This window comes from Terrapene carolina, unplaced genomic scaffold (genome assembly GCF_002925995.2).
Source record: "Terrapene carolina triunguis isolate 2854851 unplaced genomic scaffold, T_m_triunguis-2.0 Scaffold31, whole genome shotgun sequence".
NCBI classification, from domain to species: domain Eukaryota; kingdom Metazoa; phylum Chordata; order Testudines; family Emydidae; genus Terrapene; species Terrapene triunguis.
The window spans coordinates 8,731,993-8,741,245 of NW_020664382.1; the positions used below are offsets into that span (position 1 = coordinate 8,731,993).

Genomic DNA, 9,253 nt, shown 5'->3' on the forward strand with positions numbered 1-9,253 from the left:
GGAGGTGAGCTGTGTGGGGGTGGGGATTTGGGGAAGGGGTTGGAATGGGGCAGGGAAGGGGCGGAGTTGGGGCGGGGCCGGAGAGGGGCGTGGGAAAATGTTTTTGCTTGGGGCAGCAAAAAACTTGGAGCCAGCCCTGCCCGAACTTCAACATTGTCAGCAGTTCCTAGTGGACTGCCTCACACATCTTCCTTGGCAGGAGCCAGGGGTTCTCCCGGACCTTTTTCCCTGGCTTGGTATCTGTGATGTTGTGCCAGGTGCATATGCCCCGGTAGCGCAGCGAACACCGAGGCGAAGGCTTCCACCAACTGCCACAGCTGGTGCTCTTACTCCGGCTGAAAGTCTTCTCACAGTGGAATCAGTCCAGTGTCTTGTCCTGGGGGCATGTGTGAGCTGAGTTCCAGCTCGGGCAGAGATGATGCTATAAGGAGGCTCTCCCACTCAAGCCAGGCTTTTAGCGGGTTGACATGGTAAATTTGTATCTCCCATCATTTTCTGGGCTGACGTATCTCATAATTAACTGCCCCTACCTTCCTTAGCACCTTGAATGGGCCTTGCCATTGAGCCATCAGTTTCAACTCTGAGGTCAGAAGAAGCAGCGGGACCCTATCCGTGGGCCTGAACTCTCTCATCCGGGCCCCTCTGTTGTAGGCTCATTCTTGGTCCTCATGGGCCTGCAGCAAGTTTTCCCAGGGAAAATGTCCCTAACCTCTCCAAATCCTCTTGCAGGCAGATTATGTATTGGACCACACTGTGTTGAAGTGGTGGCTGCTCGTCCCATATCCCCTGGAGGAGGTCTAGCACCCCATGGGGTAGTCTCTCATACAGAAGTTCAAATGTTGAGGACCCCATGGAAGCTTGAGGCACCTCACGGATAGTAGAAAGGAGGGGGACCAACTGATCCCAATGTCGTGGGTCCTAGGCGATGAACTTCCTCAGCATCCCTTTTAGGGCTTTATTGAAGCACTCCCTAGCCTGTCCATCTGAGGGTGATAGACTGACATCTTTAAGGTCTTAATCTTTAAGAGATCACATAGCTCTTTCGTCAATTTTGATGTCATATTGCTCCCCTGATTGGTTAAGATCTCCTTTGGTACCCTGACCCGGGTGAATAGCTTCAGCAGGTCGGGGATGATGTGAGTGGCTGTGCTAGCTCAAAGGGGGATGGCCTCAGCTTAGTCCACTATCATTGAATGTACTGGTACCCGGTTGTCGTCTTCTCGAGCGGTCCCACCAGACCCATGCCGATTCTTTCGAAGTTGGTCCCAACCACAGGGAGGGTGACGAGCGGGGCTTTCAGAAGTATTGTGGACCTGGTCAGGTGGCACTCGGGGTATGACACACAATAATCCTTGACTTCTCCATGTATCCCCAGCCAGTAAAACCTAAGGGTTACCTAGTTGAAGGTTTTCTCTTGCCCAGTCTGACCCACACAGGGTATTGTATGTGCCATCTCTAGCACCCGTATTTCTCCTGTTTGGGCATTCTTGGCCATCCAGTACATTCTCTCCTCCCATAGCTCAAAGTGAGGGCATAGTTGCAGCAGCCATGGGTCTGTCACTTCCCAGTTCACGCCTGTGACGAGGTGCTCATATGCCCGTCTCAGAGTCAGGTCCTCCTCCTGCGCACTTATAAAATGTATTTTGGCCATCAGCAAATCCCAGTCTTGAGATTGGGGGGCCTTCTGCCTCCCTGGTGGTGGTTCCAGTTGTGATAGGCTCTCTTTGGGGTCCTCTTCATCCCTGACTCAAGCTAGGTTTCCTGACCCCAGGGATTCGGGGGTCCCTCCCTGGGGGTCTTCTTCCCTCAGCAGGTCATTATCCCAGGATTTTATAATCTTCTTAAAATCTTCCAGGTCTTGACCCAGAATCACTGGGTAAGCTAGTGCAGGGGCTACCCTGACCCACACTTTCCTTGAGTGTTCACCTATCATGAGCTGCACTTCCCTAGTGGGGTATGGGTGTATATTTCCATGGACATACTGTAGATAGATGGTGTGTAGGTTGTCTCCCAGCCTGGCTAGATGTACTCGGGCCATTGTCTGACTACACCCAGAACCTATCAACGCCAGCACAGCCACCCCATTAACCTGCACAGGAATTACCATTTTGTCTGGCCCTTTCTTTCTGGCCTGGGTATCCGCCATCCAGACCTGCCCATAGGAGCAGTCCATGTAGAGGAACTCTTGACAGAAATGGCCTGGCCTTTCGCACAAGAAGCAGGGTTTGGTCGGGGGGCTCGCTCTATCCCTTCCCAGCATTGGCAGTGGGGTGTCCCCATGGGTTCCCCATCAGGGCTGGGTTTCTCCTTGGGGTGCTCAGCCCCCTGAGCCCAGACTCCCAGGGTCCCATCCAAGCTGTGGCTGGGTAACGGTTGCAGGTCAGGGTAGAATCCCGAATTCACTGAGGCATGCTGCCCTCAGTAGTCTCTGGATCCCCGGGGCAGGGAGACCCTGTGTCTAGGGCCTTCTGGTCACCACCCAGCTCTTGTGGTGCCACCTGCCCCCAGAAAGTTTTCCACCAACCTAATTGCATCGGCCAAGGCCCCACTGGTGTCATAACACCCATTCCCAGCTGCTGGTGGGGAGAATCTGTGTAAATTGCTCCAACTCTACTTGTTCGGCGATCTGCCTCCCCAGTTTGCTTTTCGAGTTGAAGCCACCTCCAGCAGTGTTCCTTAAGGTGCTGGGCCATAGCCTGCAGACGGGCACCCTGGGGAAATCTTTCCTGGTAGAAACGTTGTCAGTGGATTTTGGTGATGATATCAAAAACATGTGAGATGACTGCCTTGACCCTGGTATAGTCTCGGGCCTCTACCGTGTCAAGGCTGTGGTAAGCAGCTTGGGCTGGCCCTGTAAGGTATGGAGAAAGCAGGATAGTTCTGCAGGCCATTGAGCTACTGTAGCGACCCTCTCGAAAATGACCAGGAACACTTTTTAAAAAATAAACCCCTACCTTCCCTGTTTTGCCTAAAATGTCATTGTTCTTTTGTTTCAGAGTGGTAGCTGTGTTAGTCTGTAACAGCAAAAAGAAAAGTCTTTTGATTAGTCTCGTTATAGTTGGTATGGCAACACCCATTTTTTCATGTTCTTTGTGTACATATATCTTCCTACTGTATTTTCCACTGCATGCATCCGATGAAGTGGGTTTTAGCCCACGAAAGCTTATGCCCAAATACATTTGTTATTCTCTAAGGTGCCACAAGTACTCCTCGTTCTTATTGTTCTTTTGTGTATCTTTCCATTGCACCAAGCGCGTGCCTGGGGCGGCAAGCCACGGGGAGCGCCCTGCCGGTCGCCATGAGGGCAGCAGTCAGGCTGCCTTCGGTGGCATGCCTGTGGGAGGTCCGCCAGTCCAGCGGTTTCGGCGGCAATTCGGCGGCGGGTACGCCGAAGGCGTGGGACCGGCGGACCTCCCGCAAGCATGCCGCCGAATCTGCGTTACCAGCGGACCTCCCGCAGGTGTGCCGCTGAAGGCCGCCTGACTGCTGTGCTTGGGGCGGCAAAATACATAGAGCCGCCCCTGGCGGGGAGAATTAGGTCCTGTGACCAACAAACGACTGAACAATTTCCAGGTTAGTACTGACAGCACAATTTAATGTATTTAAAAAGGGAAAGGGTAAATGTACTGTTGTTTCATGCAGGCTCTCACAGCAGGCTGGGAAGTGATTAGAGGAAATCATCAGAATGCCAGGAGAAGGAGGAGAGAGAGACAGCCCAGTTTGGGGCTGCTGAGGTAGAGATCTGATGCTAGAATCACATAGAGTGAAAAGATCAGTGAACCAAGAAAGTATGCCACCTGATAATCTGAGTATAAAAGCTCAAGATCTGTGAAGAAGAGAAAAAGCTTAAGCAACTTTCCTTCCAACTCCGTGTGCATCACTAATCTCTCACTACTGGATCCAACTGTACGGAACACTTAAATGACCCCTTGACTCTTTCAGTTTCTTTTGCTGTGACATGGTTTTAAAAGGAAATGCGCACCAGGCCGCATGGAGATTTTGCTGTTAGATTCACCTTCTCCAAAAAGTAGGGTGACCAGATGTCCCGATTTTATAGGGACAGTCCCGACTTTGGGGGTTTATTCTTATATAGGCTCCTATTACCCCCCACCCCGTCCCGATTTTTCACACTTGCTGTCTGGTCACCCTACCAAAAAGTGAACATGCATGTGGATTACAAAACACTGAGAGCCAGCTCCTCAGCTGATGTAAATCAGCACAGCTTCTTTTAACATCTGTCCTTGAGAGCAGAGGGGACACATGGGCGGGGGGAGGGGAGGGGAGCCTATCAGCAGGCACGGGTCACCTCTGCCAGAGAGAGATTGTTTTGTTTCTTACGAGTCTTTGTGCCAATAGTGTACTGTCTCTTTAAAAGAGGCAGATTTGTTTTCACAAACTCAACAAGGCTTAAGAAAATCTACTGTGTGCTTTTGCTGAGGAAGGAAGGGAAAGTATAAGGAAAGTCAGCAACTTTAGAAGCTCAGTACTTGTGTTTGCTGTTGCATAGCCTGCAGCCCCATAACAGGTATATTAGTTTTAAGCAGACTCAGGATGGCATTTACAGGTTTCATCTTACTTCTTGAGAATTTTCTGACAGCTTTTGGCCTGCACTACCTGTTGTAAGTTTCACTAATTCCGAGCTAGTGAAAAACCTGCTTGGATTGTTCTGGATAGCATTCTTTTTTCCCTTAAAGGGATCGTTAACATTTTGATTTTTTTCTTTATCACTACGGATTACATCCCTCCATTAAGAAAAAATGTGAGCAGATTGTAATGCCTACAAATGTCACCAGTTCCTGCTGGCAATAGATTGAAATTTAAGAGGCTCTTCTACATTTTACTTACACAGTTGTCTGTATGGCATATTTGTAATGCTGGATTCTGGGTTTCGGGGGGGGGGAATTGTCTTGATTCATTTCATTTATTTGGATAGCTCTATGAACAATGAAATACTGAATACATAAGTACTTTTGAAATTTATCTTGGATTTCCTTATCTAAATAACTTAATTTCAAGTTTGAATAATCTTTTGTGAGAGGATCTGGGGATATTTTTGAATTCAGTTGCTATTAGAAATGGAAAATGTGAACTCTATTATTATTTTTTTTTCTTACTTATATACAGTTACATTAGTAACTCCAGTACTACTACCAATAACTGGGAGTCAAGCCACAAAACACCTAAGAGTAAGATAACAAGTATTTAAAAGCCTTTTACATGTGAAAGGAATCTAAGGGTAGTAATATAACATATAAATCTGTTATTTTGTTCTCTACAATTTAGGTATGCTTGTTCAGGAAAAGGATTTTCACTTTTATTCAATTTGAAACAATAGTACAAACTATGTTTCCTACATTTGAGAAAATAAACATGTCCAGCCTCTGCACAACCACCCACCAGCATTTTAAAGAGTATTAACATTAACTATGTTAATATTTATAATAATGTATTAATATTATTGATGATGTATTAACTTTGTCCCAGTGCACCTGATTAGGATTTGGAAAGTTAGACTCTGCTTTTTAATTGTGAGGTTTACCTTTTGCCATAGGAGAAAACATTGGCTTACAGTTTCGTAAAGTTGCAACTATGAGGGGAATACTAAGCATATTATTAAATATGCAAAGGCAAACAGCTGATCTTCTAAGTACTTTCATAACAACTATGAAATGTCCTATGTCATATAACAAAAGAAATTAAACAGAAATAATAATCTTCAATAGAAATGTTGTCCCTTCTTTCTGCTGAAAATAAGCAGCAGCATCAGTACAATTTCCAAAGCTATTTAAATTTTGCATTATTAAATAGTTCCCTTGCATTATCAGCCTCATGTCATTTTGATGGGGGACTGGTGTGTCCACTACTCTCAGAACTGACCTTGTATGATATCTTCACTTAGGGCCTGATCCAAAGTCCATGGAAGTCAGTGAGAGTCTTTCCACTGACTCCCATGGACTTTGGCACAGGCCCTTACTCACTACCAAATTGTGTTCTCATAGTTTTATTTGAAAGGAGATTGATGGTACTGAATAATTAAAGTTGTCACACTGCTTCCCATGCCACTTCCCTGGAACCCTTAACTCCCTCTTCCTATGTCCTCCTCTTTGAGTAATTCTACAGCACCAGAAGGTCTGAATCATGCTCTTATTAACTTTTGTGGTGTTGGCCTAACAGCCTGTCAGGATGGGCATGATCTTGCTTGATGCTACAGAGTTAATGGGTCTCTCCTTTTAACTGATCTGTGTTGAAGAGGTAGCCAGTGTTCTCCCTTTGACTAATCTTTGCCCTGTGTCTAAGGGCTGTTCCACACTACCCGCCCAATTCGACGGGTAGAGATCGATCTTCTGGGATCGATTTATCGCGTCTCATCTGGACGCGACAGATCGATCCCAAAAGCGCTCCCCCGTCGACTGCGGAACTCCTGCTCGCCGAGAGGAGGAAGCGCTGTCGACGGGGGAGCCTGCCTGCGCCGCGTGGACCCGAAGTAAGTAAATTTAGTTCGATATAGGAAACGTCGACTTCAGCTACGCTATTCTCGTAGCTGAAGTTGCGTTTCCTATATCGATCCCCCGCCCCAGTGTGGACCAGCCCGAAGTGTGGGCTTTGTACAGCTAACATCTATGCCCAGTGCAGGCCCAAAGGCTAAAACTGAATTCCTAAATGTGATTTCTAAAGCAATGGTAACAGTTAGAAGTTTCACTGATTCCAAAATCATCCTTTATGACCTGAATAGCTCAAATGGAAAATGTAAATCAGACAATTTAGCCAAAGTAAAATGTCCCAGTCTTCTCATCTATCTATCTATCTATCTATCTATCATTATACCTTTATACCAGAGCATGCACTCTAATCCCCAGCATGCACCTTAGTGAGGAACCACTCCAGGGTGCACCATAACCCTGGGCACATGTTCTGTTCATGAGCCCCTCCCAGACATTCACCTAACTACTCCTAGACATGCACCCTAATCCTATGCACACATCCCTGCTGGGCACACACCCTGTACACATATCCCGCTGAGCTCAGAGCTGGGCACCCTAATCCTGGACATGCACCTTGCTGATGAGCCAGTGCTGGGCACGCACTGTATTGAGGAGCCCCTCCTAGGCACACCCCCTGATCCTGGCCATGCATCCTGCTTGTTGGGCAGGCCGGCAAACTACGCCCTTCCCCCCAGTGCATGCTAGTGAGGTGCCCACCTGTTACTCAGTGTCCCTGTCTCCTCCCAGCCCCAGGAGGGTTCTGCCAGCCCTGGGCTGGGCATGGCCATGCTGCCTTACCTGAGAAGTCTGTCAGAGCCTCGATTTCCTTGGTCCCCACTAGGAACACGCAGTACAGGAGATTGAGAAGCAGCCCGGGCTCTACCTGTCTCCGGCTTGGATGCTGCCCAGCATCCAGTTCACTCATGGTGCGGGGGGGGGGGGTCTTTGCAGCCCGGGAGAGTCACATGATGAACCCGGCCCCCAGCTGGCAGCGCATCCTCCCCAGCAGCCACCTCCCTTGCAAGCGCCCCGTCCTTCCCGGTACTACAGCACCAGCGGGGAGGAGGGAGCCGAGAGCCGCCGTGACCGAGCCCACGCCTCCGCGCAGTTTCCCCCAAGAGGAAGTCCCAGCAATTACTAGTCCCTGGCACAGCGCTTTGCTGCGTATGTGTGTGTGAGGGGAAGGGACGAGCCTTTCCCCAAGGCACGGCTACCGTGAGAGCCTGCGGGAGTCAATCCCGAAGTGCCCCCCCCCTTCTCTCCACCCCCGGCTGGGCATTTCTAGGGCCCGGCACCTCCCTCCGGATTCACACACATCGCTGCTTCCTCGCGCGCTGAGCTCAGCGCTCCGTCCTAGCCACAGTGTGGCGGGCTCGGTCGCACCCGTGCGCGGCGTCCCCGTCTGTCTGACAGGAGAGCCCCTGCCCTCACACGCGCACGCTTTACCTCGCGTGGGTACATGTCCCCCGGGTGTCTTCACCAAGCTCAATCAAGCCTTCCCAGAACCCCCCTCCGCCCCTTGGCACCGAAGCGAGCACCACACTTTTCTTCCTTCTCTACTTCAGACTTTTTGACACGATCATTAGCAAAGCAGAATCTGCCAAGTCCATTGGTCTAACCCAGCAGAGCACTGCTTTTTAGCCTGTCTTATGGGTCTCTGAGGAAAACCCAACCAATCTACAGATTTCCTCCCAGGATCAAAACTCAGGATGTAAGGAATTCAGCTGAAGTGTATCTGTTTTAAGAAACAATACCAACACACGTATCAAAACAAGCTTGTTTCCCTGATTTCTCTGCTAATTTAAATCCTTCTCTTAGCAAATATTTTATTGCTTCATTTAATGTCCAGTTTCGCAGATAGAGTCCCCCCCCCATTTTGTCCCATTAAAGTTTTAAATGAGCACTGGGAAAATATTAGGGGGACTGCAGTCTCTTTTGCAGGAATAAAAAAAAACTAGTGGAAAGTAAGGGATCCAAAAACTGCCCTTACAATGTTCTATACTGCCTTCAAATGTTCTTTCCAGTTCTTTTAAGCCCATCAGTAGGGAATTGCTGAAAATGGCTTAGTCTGTGTGCATCTCCTTTTGACATTATTGGGACGAATTAAGTAATAATTAAGCTAGGGCACTAGTTCCGCAGCCCCTTTAAGGCTTGCCACCATGAAGGAGAATAGAAACAATATTGGAAATATGATGAGGAAGCATCTGCAATCAACTCCCTGCACTGGGGTTGTGTTCAGAGATAAATGTGAAAGTGGGAAGGCATGAGCATTTAACAGTTTGTAGCTTAGTATGCACAGTCACACTCTACAACGTATTTGTTAGATGACATTGGTGAGTATGTAATAGGAGATGGGACCAAACTAGCACTGCAGATCGTATTCCAATCCCACACCTCAATCTTTGCAGGAGTTCAGAGCAGATCCAGATTGAATGTCCCAGCTCTGGCATCTCTCTGAAGTGGGCCAAACTGGAACATCATATCTGACCAGTTTGAACTTTGTCAGAGTTTGTATTTGGCTCTGAATACATATCCTAATTTCAGGCCCATCCAGAAAATTCTCTTTCTTTCTTTCGTTCTTTCTTACACACATACAGAGTACACCAGATGATTACCACATAGATTATATTCATGCTTCCCTGGTCTTAGGCAGATAAAAGCAAATTAAATTTTGCACTAACCTGCCTGTGGTTGTGAGCACTCCACTAATTTTTACTGAATTCAGATAAATAAGATAAAAATATGTTAGTGCTAGCCATGCATGAAAGGCA

General features: G+C 48.0%; 1 protein-coding gene across 1 annotated transcript in view; it reads right to left on the reverse strand.

Moving 5' to 3' along the window:
- Window positions 1–7,407, reverse strand: part of LOC112118628 (protein eva-1 homolog C) — a 65,542-nt gene extending 58,135 nt beyond the window's left edge. The window contains exon 1 of the mRNA XM_024217017.2: window positions 7,281–7,407. Within this exon, the coding sequence (XP_024072785.2) occupies window positions 7,281–7,407 (127 nt within the window). The remainder of the gene's footprint in view (window positions 1–7,280) is intronic.
- Between the last annotated feature and the right edge of the window lie 1,846 nt (window positions 7,408–9,253).